Raw genomic sequence first — 17,033 nt, 5'->3', positions numbered from 1 at the left:
CCGCTCTCCAAAATGACACAGGTCATCTCTCTGGTTGCTGCCGCTCCCAAGCAGGCCATGACCCCTGCTCACTCCCCCATGGACGCCGTCGACGAATATGACAGGCCGCCGCGTGCCTTTCGTACTGTCCCTGACACCCCCGACTCTCCCAGCCCTCGCACTGCCGGCCTGGCTCGAAAACGTGCCGCTTCCATCAACACGGCCGACGCCAACTATGGGAGGCTCGAGAAGCTCCAGCTCAGCACCCCTAGCAGCATGAATAGCGAAGGCCCCAGAGACATCTGTCTCTGCACTCCTGCCCCAAAGATTCCCAGACCTCGAAACGGTGAGTCTAGTCAGGTTCCTTTGTTGAAGTTCGCCTTGAGCGTCGAGACTGTGTGAGCAGTAACATCTCTACGCTGACAACCCCTTTTTGCTTAAGCAGGGTTCTTTGTCACGGCTAACTCGGATATAGCTTTCATCCTATATCGTCAGCATCACCAGGCTCAAGTTGTTGCCCGGAACCCCCATCTTTCCAACCCCGATATCTCCAAGATCATCGGGGAGCAGTGGAAGGACGAGTCTGAGGATGTCAAGGCCAACTGGAAGAGCCTAGCCGATGAAGAGAAGCAGCGTCATCAGCGCCAGTATCCTGACTATCGATACCAGCCACGACGCGGCAACAAAGCCCAGGGGACCCGGACAGGTTCGTCCCCGGCTGATGACTATGGACGCTGCACCAAGTGCAACGGGCGGTCCATTGCGACCCCTCGTACCCCTTCTACTCCATTTTCCACGCCTTCCACGGCGAAGCCTCCAACCCCATATAACCCTGCTGCGCGAGGAGACGACCTGGATCTGGCTCGCCGTGGGAGTTACAGTAGCTCGCCTAGCTCGAGGCTGCGCTACCCCCCGCAACGACCCGGATACCGAGAAGTTGATGACTTGAATCCTGAGTCCCCAGAGGCAAAGAGACGTCGCCGCAACCAGGCCGGGGGCTATCACGCAGTTTCATCGCCTCACCAGGGAGTGCGAGCGTTGTCGATGGGGGCCCCAGCTCTCATGCGATCGTTCCCCGCGACTCCTTTGCCCGAGCCGGGCTTTCCGAGATCCAAATCTGGCCCGATGGGCCCTCCTCCACGACCAGGGCCATGGCCTGAGCAGAGCCATGCTCGATACGCCTCATACGATGAGTCTCTTCGACTGCCTCCACTACAGACGTCTGTTCCTATGTCGCCTAGTGTGGCGACAGAAGTCGACGTCCGACATCTCAACACACCCGTCACTGGCCTCGGAATAACCGGTGCTCGAGACCCCCAGGCTCGAAGTGTCGAAGCCATGGTCATGTCTATTCCGTTCACTCGAAAGTTGTCAGTCTTGGCTCGAATCAATCACACACCTATCACAGCTCTCGACCCTAGTAGTCACGGGTTGGCGAATCGCGGGGCAGTCATCGCAGTCGAAGGGCCCAAGCCGAGAATGCTCAAGCAAGTCGGCCAGCTGGTGGAGAAGGCTATCCTGGCATCCAACGAAGTACATCTAAAGACATGGGGAAGGGAGTCGGAGGAGCCGAAAAACACCGAAAGACAGGGCTCTCCGAGTGAGGGTGTATCCGCGGACGAAAAAGACACGTTCAAGTCATGCTTCGAGACCATGATTCACTGGCACAGGAATTCCAGAGAAATTGTGAAGCATATCACCAACAAGGACGACTCGACTTCGGATTCGAATAAGGAGGACACTGGATCGCAGGGCTCGCGGCGAGGCTTCGCGGAAGAGAGTGCGGCAGAGCCACAGGAGAAAGGACCAGCCCCCAAAGTGCCAGTGGCACTAATCAAGGAGGGATTCAGCCTCACATTGTCGGACGCTTTTGCGTGTACCGTACCCATCGCCGACTCATACGCGCCGATTGACCACTGGCAGTGGATGGCGACTCTCTGGCGCGGCACCATCGCCCCCGACCTGGTGGTCTACGTTAAGCCAAGCGTGGAAGAGGAGATTACAAAGTTTGGGGCTGTCGAGTTCCACAAGCACCCGGGCCTTATGGTCGTCCGAATCTCTGTCGGAAAGGACTTGGACGAGGCGACTGAACGACGAGTCGCGTTTGAAGTGGTTGAGTGGGTACGAGGAGGATCCTTCCGAGAGGAAGCCTCCAAGGCTTGAAAAGATACATGATTGCATACTGAGAAAGGTGTAAGTTGGACCTGATTTGAGACGGTACGAGGCGGGCATTGCTTCGAGTATCTGGTGCCATTTTGGGATTTTGAAGCATACGAAATACTCTGGAAGCATAACGACGATCGAGCATGGGTCTAATTCTTTTCGAATACATAGAAACTCATGAACAGAGTTTGAGTAGCAAGATTACTGTCAAGCAACTAACAGACAAGCCCGCGACATGAAGGGAGAGTTGTCGGGCTGAAATAGACAAACAAACATTTGAGTTTCGGATCTTGACGAATGATTTGAGTAGGATGAGAGATGAATAGTTATGTTAGCCAATCAATTACGCGAAAATGATTATTTGTTGTTACAGAGTGGAATTTCTTTGTTGAGATGAAGGGCGTGCAAGTGAAGGTGAGGTTGTTTGATGTCCCACTTGGGTACGTACCTACGCTAGCCGCCGGGAGTGGATTGCCGCCGTCGCGTTTATCCGAAAGTAGACGCGTCTACTGCGCACCTCAGGGATGAATGTCAATGGATGGATCCAAACATCATAGACCCTCTCTCTAAGCGAACCTACTCAGGAGACAGCTCTCGAACAGCTACGACGACGACGACAACCACAATCACGCCCGGCACGATGCCCAAAGACCCCGACTAAACTGCCCACAATGCCGGATTTCAAGCCTGGGCAGATCGTCCAGCTCTCGGACGGCCGCAAGGGCACCGTCCGCTTCGCTGGCCCTACCCACTTCCAGGTCGGCGAGTGGGTGGGCGTCGAGCTCGAGGAGAAGACGGGCAAGAACGATGGCAGCGTCCAGGGCGAGCGGTACTTTGACTGCCCCATGGGCTACGGCATGTTTGTCAAGCCCATGATGGCCACCATCATCGCCCAGGCCCCCGCCCCTAGGCCTGCGCGCAAGCCCTCCCGCCCGAGCAGCTTCAACCCGGCCGCGGGGAGGACGTCGAGCGCGGGAGACGCTGGACTCGGTAGGAGGAAGAGTCTGAATGCCCCGAGCCCGAGCCCGGTTCCTAGAGTGGCCAGGCCGACCAGCATTGCAAGAGTGGGTGTTGCGGTGTGGTCTCCCTAGGTTGAATACTGACCTTTGTCTAGTCTCCCACGAAATCGCCTACTAAGCAGATGAGTGCCTCTTCAAGTGCTGCCGTATCTCGAACAGGAACACCCTCCAATCCCCGTGTGCCATCCGCGGGATCCAAGTCTCGCCCGTCTGTTGGGGGATCGCGAACCTCTATGGGACCACCGCCACCCCCTGCCACTCGGACGACAAGACAGGCCTCTACATCTTCAGTTTCATCTCGAGCAGGAGGACCTATTCCAAGAACTGCAAGCGGTCGCTTGTCCTTGAGCGGACCAAGAGCGGTATCGCGACCAAGCTCACGACCAAGCTCTGTGACAAGACGAACATCAGTGGACTCTCTAGCAGGGAGGGATCATGGCTCATCTGACAGAGACAGCATTGCCTCCCCTGTGAAGGATAACGGGGACATATTATCGCCACAGCCCAGAAGCCCCGTTCAGGCGAGAACAAAGGCCTTGGAGAAGCTCACAGGAGGGACCTCATCACGAACATCAACACCACCCGTGTCTAGGAAACCCGCACCTGCAGCTCGACCCGCTGGGAGCACTGCTGCAAGCCGGGAAATTGAGGATCTCAAGGCCAAGCTGAAGGTTTTGGAACGCAAACGGGCCGAGGACCGGGATAAGTTGAAGCAGCTCGAAAAGGTTCAGGGAGAGAGAGACAAATTTGAGAGCGTCATTCAGATGCTGCAGCAAAAGTATCAACCACAGCAACAGGAGAACAATGAGTTGAAGAAGTTATTGAAAGAGGCGGAAATGAGGTTGGAATCCATTGAGGAGATTCAGGCCGAGCACGACAGCATATTAGAATTGGCCACACTCGACCGAGAGATGGCCGAGGAGACAGCCGAGGTTCTCAAGGTTGAGCTAGACGCCCTGAAGGAGAAGGCCGAAGAGTTGGAACTTGAGGTCGAGATTCTCCGAGAAGAAAATGAGGAATACAGCAAGGGTATGACTCCCGAGGAGCGATCCAGTACTGGATGGCTACAGATGGAGCGCACAAACGAGCGATTACGAGAGGCTCTTTTGCGATTACGCGACTTGACGCAAGCGTCAGAGGAGGAGCTCAAGGACCAGATCGCGGGATTGGAGGAGGATCTGAAGGAGTTTAATACCGTCAAGGAAGAGTACGGCGTGTGCCGAGAAAAGCTCGAGCAGTCCCAGTCGGCTGTTGAGGACCTTCGGCAACAACTGGATAATGCGCTCGGTGCCGAAGATATGATCGAAGACCTTACGGAACGCAACATGAGCATGGCTGAGCAGATTGAGGAGCTGAAGGCCGTGATTGACGACCTTGAAAGCCTCAAGGAGATTAACGATGAGCTGGAAATCAACCACGTACAGAACGAGAAGGAAATGCAGGAGGAGCTCGACTTCAAGGACAGCGTCATCACCGAGCAGGCTCGACGGGCCGTCCAGCAAGAAGAGTCACTGGAGGATATGGAGTATACCCTGTCGCGATTCCGCGAGCTGGTGACGAGCTTGCAGAGCGACTTGGACGATATGAGAGCCTCGCAGGCCGTCACCGAGGGCGAGTCGGAGAAGCTCAATGATCGATCCCGAGCTATGATGGACCTCAACATGAAGCTTCAGATCTCGGCGGCCAAGGCTCAAGTCAAGACGATCGACCTGGAGCTGCGACGACTGGAGGCCCAAGAGGCAGAGCAACACCTGGAGATTGTCAAGCTTTTCCTGCCTGACACCTATAAGGAGGATCAGGACTCTGTGCTTGCTCTGCTCCGCTTCCGTCGTCTGACTTTCAAGGCCAACCTTCTCAACGGCTTCATCCGAGAGCGACTCAACGGTCAGCCTCATCCTGGACACGAGGACGACGTATTTGCTGGCTGTGATGCTTCGGACAAGCTGGTCTGGGTGTCCAACATGTGCGACCGCTTCGTCAATGACATCAGCCATTGCTCTATTGAGCAGTTCTCTAGGTACCAGAACGCGCTGCACGAGCTGGAGCCTGTTGAGCGTGCTCTGAACGTCTGGATCGACGGCCTGCGAAGAGATGAGCTGAAGGAGCAAAAGTGCGCCGACGAGCTGCACCGTACCATTGCTCTCCTCTCCCATCTTGGAGAGGTGCACATCTCGAACAACCTGGCCAACTATGCCGATGACGCCCACATGAAGGCCATGCTGATGCAGAGCCATCTCGACTCTGCGGCTGTTTCTTTCAACACTCTTCGAAACCTCGTCCACCGTGTGGTCCCGGCTGAGGGCGAGGAGGAGGAGCTGGCGCAGCACTTTGCCAAGAAGTCCGAGGCTGTCATTACGCAGACCCGAGGCGCCAAGGTCATTGCTGGCAAGGCTGTGCGAGCTCTTCAAGACCTTCGAACCAGGTCTCTGTCTCTGCTGCCAGATACGAGTGAGGCATTTGAGCAGTGCTGTGAGGCAACCCAGGAGCTTGCTGATCTGGCACGCCAAATCGGTCTCGGCCTTCATGAGCTTCTTACCTCGGACGAGACCAGGACTGAGCCGTTTACATACGTCGAGGTGCAGTCGGCGGTTCACAAGACCGTGCTCGCTGTTAGCACTTCAAGCGAGTCGGATCTCTTCTCTAGCTACCTGGCTAAGCTTCGAACCGTCACAACACAAATCACAGACCTGGCTTCGTTGGCCACTGATCTCGACCAAGTTCAGGAGTTCGATGTGGCCCCCGCCCCCTGGCGGCTGCGGTCCCAGGAGCTCAAGGCTCTTAAGACCATTCCTGTTGACGCCGAGGAGGAGCTTCGTCGCCTTAAGGAGGAGCATAGCGAGGCTCGCCGCACCATTGCGCAGCGCGACGAACATCTTAGCACAGCCGTGCTTAAGATTGAGACGCTCGAGTCGAGAATGCGGGATGCCCAGGCTAACATCGAACGTATTTCGAACCTGCAGAGCGAGCTCGAGGCTTCGGGCCAGCAGATTGGCAGCCTCAAGGAGGATATCGAGAAGCAGGATCGCGAGCTCAAGAACCTCGAGTCGGAGCGCGACAAGTGGAAGAAGATTGCCAGCGACAGCCGTGCCTTTGCTGACGGCGCTGATGCCGCTGGTGCCAAGGCTGGCCAGGAGCGTGCCGTTGCCACCGCCCGCGAGATGGACGCCCTCAAGAAGGACATCGAGAGCCTACAGTCGGCCGTCCGGTACCTTCGTGACGACAACCGCCGGGCCCGCACTTCGGAGCAGCAGAGATACGACTGGCTGGCCGAACCCCTTCAAAAACCCAAGACCGTTACCGAGCAGCGCCGCGGCCTCATCGCCGCCGAGGGCAGGGACGTTCTCAGCGAGCTCGTCAAGATGGCCTCTTCGGCCTCCTTGTACAACTTCTCGGCCCTGCCCGAGGACAAGCTCGCCTGGAAGCCCGCCCGGTCCACGCCTCAGTATCATGCTGCCAAGCAGCAAGAGGACTACGCCGCCTGGACCGCCTGGGAGGACTCTGTCCTCCACAAGGCCCACGTGCTCCAGGGCCAGACGGCCAAGGTCGAGCGGAGGAAGGCGGCCCCAGGCCGGAACCCGGCGGCCCGGCTGCGCATCAGGCTCCCCGGCGCCGACGGAAAAGTGGTGCCCGGGTCCGGGCGGGACGTGCAGATTGTGGGATCGCGCGAGTGGGAGGCTCTACAAGGGCGAATCGCTGTATGATGGGAAGCGTGTGGACATACCCCTTTTTGTTTCATTCATCTTTGACTTTTTCAATATTTGGTGTCAATGTGTATCAGGCGAGTATCATGATACCGCCTTAGAATCAAGTTTATCTTTCAAACATCATTCCCCGAAAAAGGGGGCTTCTGAAGCATTTTTCGTCTTTTTTGTTTTAAAAAGTGTAGTCATGCTCCATCCCTGGTATCTCTTAACATTTCCCAGAACTTGATTCATGTGTCATGCTCCCTCTACATCTTTGTAAGAGCCCTTCTATGCTCGGCCTTTGCCCTTCTTGTCCTTCTTCTTCTTGCCACCTCCACTGCTGCTCTCGTCACCACCCGCTTGCGCACCCATCAGAGCCGCCATGGGATCTCCACCACCTTGCATCTCCTTCATCATATCCTTGAACAGGTTCTCTGACACACCACCGCCCGTCATGGCAGGGCTCAGGTAGGGCAGCAGCTCACCCATCTTCCAGCCTCGCGGCACAGCAGGCTTGGGATAAGGCTTCCCAGGCTCTGGCTGCAACTGGCCCCCAATCCGAACACGCAGACCGGCGCTGTCCTCGGTGGTGGGGTTGTCCTTGAGGTGCTCGGCGATGAGGCGGTACAGGTGGTGCTTGTTCTGCACGGGGTGTCCGGGGGTCTTCTTGAGGCCGACCTTGACGCGGCCCGGGTTTGCCCAGTCCTTGGGGTGCACCTTTTCGGGCTCGAAGAGGGTCGGGAGGCGCAGCCGCGAGCAGGCGTTTGCGATCTCGCGCGCGAGGGGGTCCTTGACGGCGAGGTCGGCGTTGACGCGGCGGCCCTCGGCGCGGGACCGCGAGGCGTCAAAGTAGACGGGGTACAGGCACTGGAAATCGGCGTAGGCGGAGCGGTCTGCGTTTGCTGGGAGGGTGCTGCCCATGGGGGCTCCGGCGGGGACGATGTGCGGCATCTGCTGGCTGGCTGCTGCGGCGGCGGGTGCTTGTCGGGGAGCGGATGATGTCGTTGTGGAGGACTTGGGTTCGACGCGACGCATGATATCCGACTCGGCAAAGTCGTCAATGTCGGCCTCGGCTGGGTCAGAGTCGAAGTCGCTGTCCGAGACTTCTTCTATCCTTGGGTGGGACATTTTTGCAGCTGGTGGGCGAAGGAGGGGGGACGTTCGTAGGAGGATAAGTTGTATGTAGTGTCAACTCCAAGACAGTATCTCAGAGGAGCGACAATTATCAAGATTCGAGGTGGAATTGAGGGCGACGTTGGAGTCGAGAGTGGTCCTGGGGTAGAAGTGGGAATGGATGGGATGCGTCTCTGGGAAGGAAGGTGGCACTTTCCAGTTGACACCACAGGTGGGCAGTCAAATGGAAGGTCAAGGTGTGGGCGGGGCTTAATGTGGGGTAAACAGGTACTCCTTCACCGAACTCACCTTGGACTTACATGATGGTCAAGTTTCAACTTCACTTCAACATACGACATGAAATTCGGTTCCATCATACGTTAAAAACGGCTATCTAGGAAAGAGAAGAAAGAATTTGCATTCATAGAGAACGAAAATTAAAATCATCTCTCAATTTGTTAAAACATCAAGCAATCCTTCCCAGCGAGTGAAACCCTCTGGAGGCCCATGAGCCCTGGCGCTTGGAGAAAAGCAAAAACTGAAAAAGATCTCGTCGTGGAGGATCACTGATCCCCCGAAATCCTATATAATAATATTAAAAACCTTGTGATCGGATGTCAAGAATCGATCCTAGTGTACATAGAAACGAGGCTCAGAGATTGGTTGGTACTCGATCATATCATAGTGTAGTTGCCATCGACCTTAGTCAAGTAGCAACAGCCCACGCAGCAAAGTGCGAGGCTTAGTTATCATGGATGTTCTTGTTGGTAAACTTGGTGCCAGGCGGATGGCTCTCCACCTTGAACCTGCAATATTGTCGCGTGCACACTCCATTGCTGACATTGGGGCACTAAAGACAAATCATGTTAGCCACGGAGGCCGAAGGAAGAGAGGGTGACTTACATGATGGCCATAGATGCAATCATCGACATCGCAATCTTGGCCGCGCGTGCAGGGATTCTGTCGTGACAACATTGCAAGAGCGCGGAGCTCCTCCTGAGTGGGCTTGTAGGTATGGACAAAGGGACAGATGTCAATCCTGGTGCATGGTCCGCGGAGGAAGTGGTTGTTGCACAGTTTATCATTGCCCGCCCGTCGCTTGATGCTGTCCATAGCCTGTTGACCCACTGTGATGGGTTGATCAAGTCCTCGAGGACCAGGATTCCAAGCGGGCTGAGGCGGGGACTTATTTCGATTGCTGTTCGCGTTCTGCTTGGGCGGCAGGGGCATTGTGAGCTGTGGAGGTGGACTAGCACACTTGGTGATCTTGGCATAGCTAGCAGCCGGAGGCGACATGGACGCAGTGCTCGTTGCAGGTGTTAGCACCGCTTGAGCAGGAAGAACGACTGTTGGCGAGACTTGGTGCGCGGTTCCATTGGGCTGAGACGGGACAGGCTTCTCGATGGGAGTCTTGTCGGTAAGCTTCGTAGTGCGGAAAATTTGGTCGAATGAAATCACGTTCATCTTAAGAGATTCTAGTTCGCGGACCAAGGGTGTCGATTTGAGCAGAGAAACGAGGTTTCGTGCTGTGTCGTCCTGGAGTACTTCATCAAGGAAAGGCGCATATCCAGCATCATGTCCAATTCCTAAGAGGACATGTTTGCAATTATGGCTTCGTAAATGCCAGCGAGCGGTTTCTGAGCCCCGTGTTAGCCGGCTTCTCGTCAATTGGACATGATCTGTGTCGCTGTGGCTGCATATCATAGGCTGCTGTGTTCTTTTCAACGTACCTCGGATCTTAGAGTCGGCTCTCTCCTTGCCATAACCAACATCAATAAAATCAAAGGACGCTTTGGCCTGGGTAAAACCCAGTGTAAACTCCTTAAACATGCTGGGATCGTCAATGCTGCCATCGCGACAAAGGGCCTTGCTCAGACCAGCGACATTGGCTACAACGCGGCAAACAATCTCTATCCCATTGAATCGTTCCTGGCTCTGGTTGCACAGGTCTGCCACAGCAGAGCGTATAGCGTATGCTGCCTTCTTTCCGCCCTCGAGGCCTTGTTGGACGTACTCTTCTTGGAACTGTTGTGCGGTTAGCAGCTAGTCCCACTGGCACCAGGTCCTGTCCAACATACAATAAGACCATCTCCGTCGATCAACAGCAAAAGGTAAGGAGCATCATTCTGTCGCTTTTAGCCATTGTATTCCCAGCGCATCAATCCATGTTGCTATGTACCTTGAGCTCTTCGTTCTCATCTGTCACCCATTTTATTCGGGACTCGGCTTGTGATAGGCTGTGCTGTAGATCTCGTCGGGACTGTGTCGCAGCGCGTAGGTCGAGCTCGGCTTCGTGCAATCGGATCTTCAGTTGCTGGTTCTCTTGGTGTAGGCTCTCTTCGACGCCTTGGCAGTAAAGTAGTAGATCCTATCGAGCGGAAAAGGTTAGCGACGTTAATGACAAGATCACAAGGGCGCGGCGTTGGGGTGCTAAAGCTCCCAAGGCGGGCGAAGGGAATGGCATGCGGGAGCGCACGTGTGTGTCGCGCAGACGGAAAGATGGCGCGCATACCTGGAGCAATTTGTCTCTTGTGTTTTCATACGCTTGAACGGCCTGATACCGCTGGACAAAGTCTGTTAAAGCGCCGGCAGCGGCCATGGTGAAATGCGTGGAGCTTCTGGCGAAGCTTTCGAAGCTGGTGGTGATGTAGGTTCGAAGCGAAATTTCTAGACCAGGATGTCGAGGTTCGATCCGAGGTAGGATTCGAGATGCCGGGGAGGAGGGCAAAGATAGGTTTTCGGATGGAGAAGGAAGATGGAAGAGGAAGAGAGGGCAAAAAAAGAAAAATGTAAACGAGAGAGCCCTGGAATATTGATTGGGCGAGCGGGTAGGTCGAGTTATATCAACAGTAGCAAGCGAGACGAGAGGAGACGAGAGGCGCGCGCCAACGGGACACTGACAGGCAGACGGACGATGCGATGGCTTGCCTTCTCTCCTTCACAGCCCAGCCTGGTCTTGGCTCCGTGCCTGGTTGTGACGGCGGTTGCGCGCAAAGGCGATCAGCTCGGCCGTTGTTGGGTCTTTGTCTGCTTGTGGCTACACACCCTTTTTTTGCGACAGTCGGCGCAAGGGGATTGGATGAAGGTGTGCGGGAGAGGTGCACGTTTTGGAGATGAGACAGGGAAGAGAAAAAACCACCACCTTGAGCAAGTGATTGTTTCCCTCGCTTGTGCTTGCTTCTTGCTTGCTTGAGGATGACAGTCAAGCTCTTCTTCTTGTCCCTCTTTTTCTCTTGATCTTGAGAGAGGAAGAGAGGAAAGATGAGAGCTATTCAAGGTTTGTTGAAGATAAAAAAGTGGTGGGTTGATTTTCTGCCAAACTTTTTTTTCTCTCTTCCGGTCGAGAGGTCCTTGCCTCCATACAACATTTAAAAAAAAAGTCAGGTCGCTCCTTCCCTTGAGTGATCAAGGTGCATCAGCGCAGGGGGCAGGATCAGCCCATGCAACTGCCGGCCCATCGACCCACAGTGGAGACGCGCCAGAAGGAAAAGACCCTACAAGGGATCGATCTGACGGACACTGGCACTGACTGAGTGAAGGGGTTCCGAACACTCAAGTGAAGTCCTCTGTAAGACAAAGGAGAATGAGGTGATGAGAGGAGGACGAGAAGAGGCAGGTACGAGGGGATACAGATGCCAGGTGCGTACAGTATTGTATCTGAAAGTCGTTGTGGCCTTTTAATTATGGGCTGCTAAATATAAACCCGGTCTAACTTTGGCACTGTAACGCTTTTGGACGAACAGGGCTTCAGCTCGTAGCTCTCAGCACTCACTTGCTTTAAACACCTTCCATGATGGATATGGACCCATCTATTCTCAAACAGATCAATGAGTGTCAATTATAACTGCATGACAACTCTACACACGCACAAAGGATTCGAACACGGCAACAGTGATTCATCCACGCATTCTCGAAACCATCATGTCGAATGACAAAACATGGCAGCACAGCAAGAGTGCAACGCTGCATCACTGAGGCCACCAACAGCTTTCCCAGTCTACCTATCCAGAACCCTCACGGCTTCTGTCCTCTCACGCCCTGAGGCCGTGCAATCTGCACGTCGGCGTGTCAAAGCATTCCCTCTCTTTTTGCCTCGCACCCCCATCATCCAATCAGCTCCCAGCCGTGCTGGGGAATTTCCCAAAGTGCAACGCCTAGAACGCCTCGCCGTGAGAGAAATGCTACCAGAGCACCCGCCCCCGTTGCGGTTTCACAGCGCGCGGGGGGGGCAGCAATCACAGGCCCAGCGGGCGGCCACTCGCATACGGGACGGTTTTGCCGTTGCTCTTTTCAGCTCGCCGCTTACTGCGTTGTAGCAGTCTGCCTTGTGGCTTGGAAACCTGCTCGGGCTTGGCTTGGTATTAGGCAGCAAATCAGGCTCTCAGAAACAAGCAGCAGGCTCTCAGGAACACTACGCAGTAGAACAGATAGAAGCAAGCGCCTTGTTATTTGGTCAAAGGCGACCGCATCATGCATAGTACATGCCATGGAATAGTAGGTATGTAGCTGTTCAAGGTGTATGCTTGCTTGTTGGATAGAGTCCTAGACATAGACTCACAGCCAATCTCACAGCCTCCACCACCATGTTCCAGTCTGAATAACGCCTGCTAATTAATCAACCCACGAGGCTTTGTAGATCTGCTTTTTATAACTCAAAAATCCAACTCAAACGGCGGGCCCACCGTCTCCCGTCGCCGGAAACTGATTCAGCATCTGCCAGACCGTATCATCACCCCAGTCGCCCCCAAACTGCCACAGTAAATCATCCCCTCCAATCTCCCCCTCTGTTGATCCCAATGGCAGCATCATGCCGTCCGGACCCGCTGTGAGGTCGTTGTAGATTAGATCCCCCGTGGGGAAGAACGTCGCCATCGTCGCCAGGCTGTCTGCTGGTGGTGTCCTCCACGTCGTTTCCGCCGCGGGCTGAGACTGTGTGAGACCGGCAACGTCGCCCGTGCCGAGAGATGAGCTTCCCGGTGTGGAAGTTGGTGCCAAGCCACTTGAACCGGTTGTCGATCTGTTTTCTGTGGAGGAGAGTGAGGTGCTCTCTGCCTTCGCGACCGCCCTCTTGAACCGCACAACGATGGCTCTGAGAACACCCTGTGCCGATTTTGCCAGTGGATTCCGCTCCTGCATGGCTGAGAACCGCTCGATAGTCCACTGAAAGTGCTCCAGGATCTTACCCGTGAGCTCAGCATGCTCTTGCGGGAAGAGGATGTATACAGAGGCGATGAGCACGATAGCGTCGAAGCTGCTGAAGAAGAGCATAAAATTCCTCCACGAGTCTGGCGGCAGACCCTCAAACGTCAACTTTTGAATCTCGAGCGTCCTGAGACTAGAGTTGATGGCCTCTACCCTGCTCTCCTTGCGGTTGAAGACATACGGCCGGTGCAGCGCCGTCTTGCTGAACTGGTGCAGGTGGGCAAAGTAGTATCGATTCGCCTGATACCAGTGTGTCTCGGGGCGATCGTCCCACCGCGTGTCGGGATTTTCTAGTCGAAAAGCAGGTGGCATCTTCTTGTCGAGGTCGAGAATGCTCTGGTGGACCTGATCAACTTTGCTAAAGTCAACTGGATACGGGCCTTCGTTTTCGAGGTTCATGATTGCCCGTAGTGGTCCGCACAGCTGGTAGTTCCAAAGAAGCCGAGTTATCGGCGTAGGAGGATCGTCTTCACCGCGAGGGACTATTGGCGACTTGTCCCCATTCTCTGGTAAGATCGCGTCCACCGGGGGCGTGGGGAGGAGTTTATTCCAGTCTATCGTCCCAGGGCGTCCGAGCACCATAGCACAGTTGAGGTCCCATACGGCGAGTAGAGCATACATCTTCCTTCTCCGTTGTATAGCCCATTGGTTCTCGAGAACGCTTTCGATGCTCGAGTCTTTGGGTTTCGGGTCCAAACTATCGCGATGCATGCCTAGCTCCTGCGCGTCACGGGTGGCCATGGCGATGGTATGCCACTGCTGAATGTTAGGACATGCTCGTTCTGTAACATCAGCTTGATACTTGCCGCTTCAGTGACCTTGGCTGTAAACTTGAAAAACGATGCCCTCAGGAATTGCGCCTGAACCGTCACCAGTGACAGGTGCTTCTTCCCCAGCAGATCCACAACCGCCTGGCCAGAGTCGCTGTAATCAACCGCCAGATCCTCGAACCGCATGCTCCCAGCATACTTGAGCGAGTCAAACACCGGGTCAGGCCGCTCTGGCAAGAGCAAAAGCGCCGTCGCGACGACCTGGAACACCAGGGCTGGGAACGCGCGCAGCTCGGGGCTCAACCCGCGCGGGCCGACCGTTGACAGTGTGGAAAAAGGGAGGTTGTTCCATGCTTCGAGCTGCGCATGAAAGACCACTGGGTCGATGGCAAAGTACTGCCAGTTGAAGCCGCGCATGTACATCTCAACAAGCTTGTCGATGTAGTCCCTCGCGGGCAACTGACGAATGATGCCCTTGTACTTTTCCCTCAGGGCAAGGTCCTCTTCTGGTGAGCCGGCCGAGAATTCATTAGATCTACCTGCAGATGAAGGTGAGCCATGTTCGCCGTCAGTTACTGTCTCAATCTGCTTCAAAAGTCCCATTGTTGACGCGCCGTTCTGGGCGTAGCCCCAGTCAGCCGCCTTTGACGACAGAAGCTCATCGAAGCCATCTTCGGTCGAGTCGCTGGACTGTGCTGGAGATGGCTCTAAAGCCTTTTCCGTCTGTTGATGCTGGCGTTTTTGGCGACTCTCCTTGGCCGTTGGCGCGCCAGTCTCATAAATACAGGCTGACTCCTTATTCCTTGACCTGCAGTTCCCACATGGCAGCTCTCGATCACACTGTGATACGGTTAGCAGAGATCCATTGTTGGCTTATTCTAGCTAAGATTGCAGTTATTCACAAACCCTTTGCTTCCTGCGATGGCATTCAGTGCAGCTGATGACGATTCGACGCCGCTTTCTCACTCGTTGGCCATCGCCTTCTCCACGGGGCGGTGTCATGACGGCTTATGGATGATAGTGTCTAACCTCAGGGAGATATCCTTCACATGATTGGTCGCTTGGCATAGTACGCATATACTGTACTGAGACCGTCTCTGTGCTTCAAAGAAACAAAACATTCATCTCAACCCGATGCTGCTTCATCTCAGTTCACTTCCACGGTGAGATGAGACGAGATGAGACCAGACCAAGATTCTGGCGTCACCGAGTGGGGGCTCCGGAGCAATCGGCTTTAACGTTACCCACCACCACAAACTCAACCCTGGATTTCAGCCCTGTCAAAACTGTGGAGATGAAGCGCCGAGCTCCCACGTCAAAGGAAAAGGTAAGGTCGGAGCTGTGCGCTCGGACAGAGACGCTATCGCAGTAATGATAGTCGTACGGCAGTGCTTGGATATCGTATCGTCCCTAGCCAGGGCTCATTGTTCTCCATTGAAAGCGACTAAATACTTCCGCAGTTGCTCCAGTACAGTCATGACGATGATATTGATATTGCAATTCCCGCTTGATATTTCGCCAACCTCTGAGATGCTCATCCCTTCTCCCATAACGACCATGCCATGTCCGCGTCAAATCCGCCCCCAGCTCCGTCTTCAGCGAACCCGTTCCGTGTAAGCCTTCCAAGCTGCCGATCGGTACCGCTCAGCTTCTCCTTCGGGGTCACTGGCCTTGATAATGCCCCGACCGACAATGGCAATGTCGGCACCGGCAACGCCGATGATTTTCTGTGGCGTGTTGTACTGCTGACCCTTGCCGTCTCCCTTGATGGCGGCGTTCTCGTCCTCACCCTCGGGGGGCAGTTGGCAGCCAGGTGTCATGTGAATGAAGGCATCGTCGGGTTGTGAGTTGAGACATTCCTGCGAGACGAATCCCATGACAAAGCTCTTGTGTTCCCTCGCGGCCTCGACGCAGGCTTGCGTATACTCCTTGTTCATAAAGTTGCCCTGGCTGGACATTTGTGCCAGGATAAGCAGACCCCTCTCGATCGGCGCCTCCTCGATACCGGGAAATACTGCCTCGTCGCCCTCGGGGATCGTCTTGACAAGACGTGGTGAATCGGCCGACTCGTACTGCTGCGTGACCGTCGTGGTCGAGACGATACTACCCTTACGACCGTTGTCGGCTCGAGGCGGATCCGGGTGGTCGTTTTGGTTCTCGGCATCTGAGCGTTCGCTGTCCTCGTCCAACTGGCTGGCCGTGGGAGTTCCGATACTGATCGACGTCTTGACCTCGTAGTGGTATCGCTCGAGCCATCTGGCGGCAGCGTTGGACAGGGACGTGACCGAAGCCTTACCGGGGACCATGTTGACGTTGACGATGTGCGCCCACTCGATGATGCGCGCGGCACCGCTGGTGTATTGCAGCTCGACCGTGTTACCAATGTCGCCAAACTTGCGATCCTCAAAGATAAGGAAACCGTGCTTGCGAGCTAGAGCGGCGAGCCTCGCGCCGGTTCCCGTCTTGGGGTCAAAGTCCCAACCGGAGACCATGTCATGATGGGTCTTGAGGACGACGATGGAGGGGCCAATCTTGTCGGCAAAGTAGAGGAGCTCGCGGGCGGTTGCGACATCGGCGCTGAGGCAGAGATTCGAGGCCTTGAGGTCCATGAGCTTGAAGAGGTGTCGGTTGAGAGGATGAGTGGCCGTCTCAGACCGACTGGCGAAGGTCGCCTTGAGCGACGGATGCGACGACATGATGCGACCGTATGTGTGATGCGAGTAGAGGAGATTGAAGAGTGAGGAGGTGTGCAGAGGAGACGGGGAAAAGGCAGAGCAAGGACAAGCTGCACCCGAAGATATACACTATGTCGACCTCGAAATTGCAACTACTCGCTTGGCCTTGACCTCGCGCAACTCGGACGGATGACCTGGACGGACGATCTGGCGCAAGTGGCGGAATTTGTGGAGGGGAAACTGGGGAGTTTGGACACGAAGACGAGAAGCCACAGATAGGAACAAGGGGAGTAGATCTAATTGGCTTTTGTCCGAGAATTGTTGTATGAGAATCACGATCGGTGTGAGGGATCGACCGATAAAGTCGGGAAGAAGGAGAAGAGAAAGAGGAAGAGGAAGAGAGGAGGTGAGGTGAGGTGAAGGTCAAGT

At 55.1% G+C, this 17,033-nt stretch overlaps 6 protein-coding genes across 6 annotated transcripts; 2 read left to right on the top strand and 4 right to left on the bottom strand.

Moving 5' to 3' along the window:
* Positions 1 to 12: 12 nt before the first annotated feature.
* LRP88_10346 (HMG-box domain-containing protein) lies at positions 13 to 2,142 on the top strand (the record flags this gene model as incomplete). The annotated part of the gene is made up of 2 exons (XM_083246810.1): positions 13 to 325; positions 455 to 2,142. 2 exons carry the CDS (start codon positions 13 to 15, stop codon positions 2,140 to 2,142), a joined length of 2,001 nt encoding a protein of 666 aa, XP_083097923.1.
* A 671-nt stretch (positions 2,143 to 2,813) lies between these two features.
* Positions 2,814 to 6,862, top strand: LRP88_10345 (dynein associated protein-domain-containing protein; the record flags this gene model as incomplete). Its single annotated transcript, XM_083246809.1, has 2 exons — positions 2,814 to 3,206; positions 3,257 to 6,862. The coding sequence occupies 2 exons, from the start codon at positions 2,814 to 2,816 to the stop codon at positions 6,860 to 6,862; spliced, it is 3,999 nt and encodes a 1,332-aa protein (XP_083097922.1).
* Positions 6,863 to 7,132: 270 nt separating this feature from the next.
* LRP88_10344 (RNA-binding signal recognition particle subunit SEC65) lies at positions 7,133 to 7,972 on the bottom strand (the record flags this gene model as incomplete). Its single annotated transcript, XM_083246808.1, has 1 exon — positions 7,133 to 7,972. One exon carries the CDS (start codon positions 7,970 to 7,972, stop codon positions 7,133 to 7,135), a length of 840 nt encoding a protein of 279 aa, XP_083097921.1.
* Positions 7,973 to 8,699: 727 nt separating this feature from the next.
* Positions 8,700 to 10,556, bottom strand: LRP88_10343 (uncharacterized protein; the record flags this gene model as incomplete). Its single annotated transcript, XM_083246807.1, has 6 exons — positions 8,700 to 8,807; positions 8,861 to 9,543; positions 9,688 to 9,982; positions 10,036 to 10,083; positions 10,137 to 10,325; positions 10,470 to 10,556. The coding sequence occupies 6 exons, from the start codon at positions 10,554 to 10,556 to the stop codon at positions 8,700 to 8,702; spliced, it is 1,410 nt and encodes a 469-aa protein (XP_083097920.1).
* A 2,066-nt stretch (positions 10,557 to 12,622) lies between these two features.
* Positions 12,623 to 14,931, bottom strand: LRP88_10342 (humps family-domain-containing protein; the record flags this gene model as incomplete). The annotated part of the gene is made up of 3 exons (XM_083246806.1): positions 12,623 to 13,915; positions 13,978 to 14,769; positions 14,836 to 14,931. The coding sequence occupies 3 exons, from the start codon at positions 14,929 to 14,931 to the stop codon at positions 12,623 to 12,625; spliced, it is 2,181 nt and encodes a 726-aa protein (XP_083097919.1).
* Positions 14,932 to 15,524: 593 nt separating this feature from the next.
* LRP88_10341 (orotidine 5'-phosphate decarboxylase) lies at positions 15,525 to 16,625 on the bottom strand (the record flags this gene model as incomplete). The annotated part of the gene is made up of 1 exon (XM_083246805.1): positions 15,525 to 16,625. The coding sequence occupies one exon, from the start codon at positions 16,623 to 16,625 to the stop codon at positions 15,525 to 15,527; it is 1,101 nt and encodes a 366-aa protein (XP_083097918.1).
* Between the last annotated feature and the right edge of the window lie 408 nt (positions 16,626 to 17,033).

The sequence above is a fragment of the Fusarium phalaenopsidis genome (genome assembly GCF_050370095.1).
Source record: "Fusarium phalaenopsidis strain FUZ10S chromosome Unknown contig_32304, whole genome shotgun sequence".
In the NCBI taxonomy this organism is placed as follows: Eukaryota; Fungi; Ascomycota; class Sordariomycetes; order Hypocreales; family Nectriaceae; genus Fusarium; species Fusarium phalaenopsidis.
This window is presented reverse-complemented; position numbering and strand designations above follow the sequence as displayed.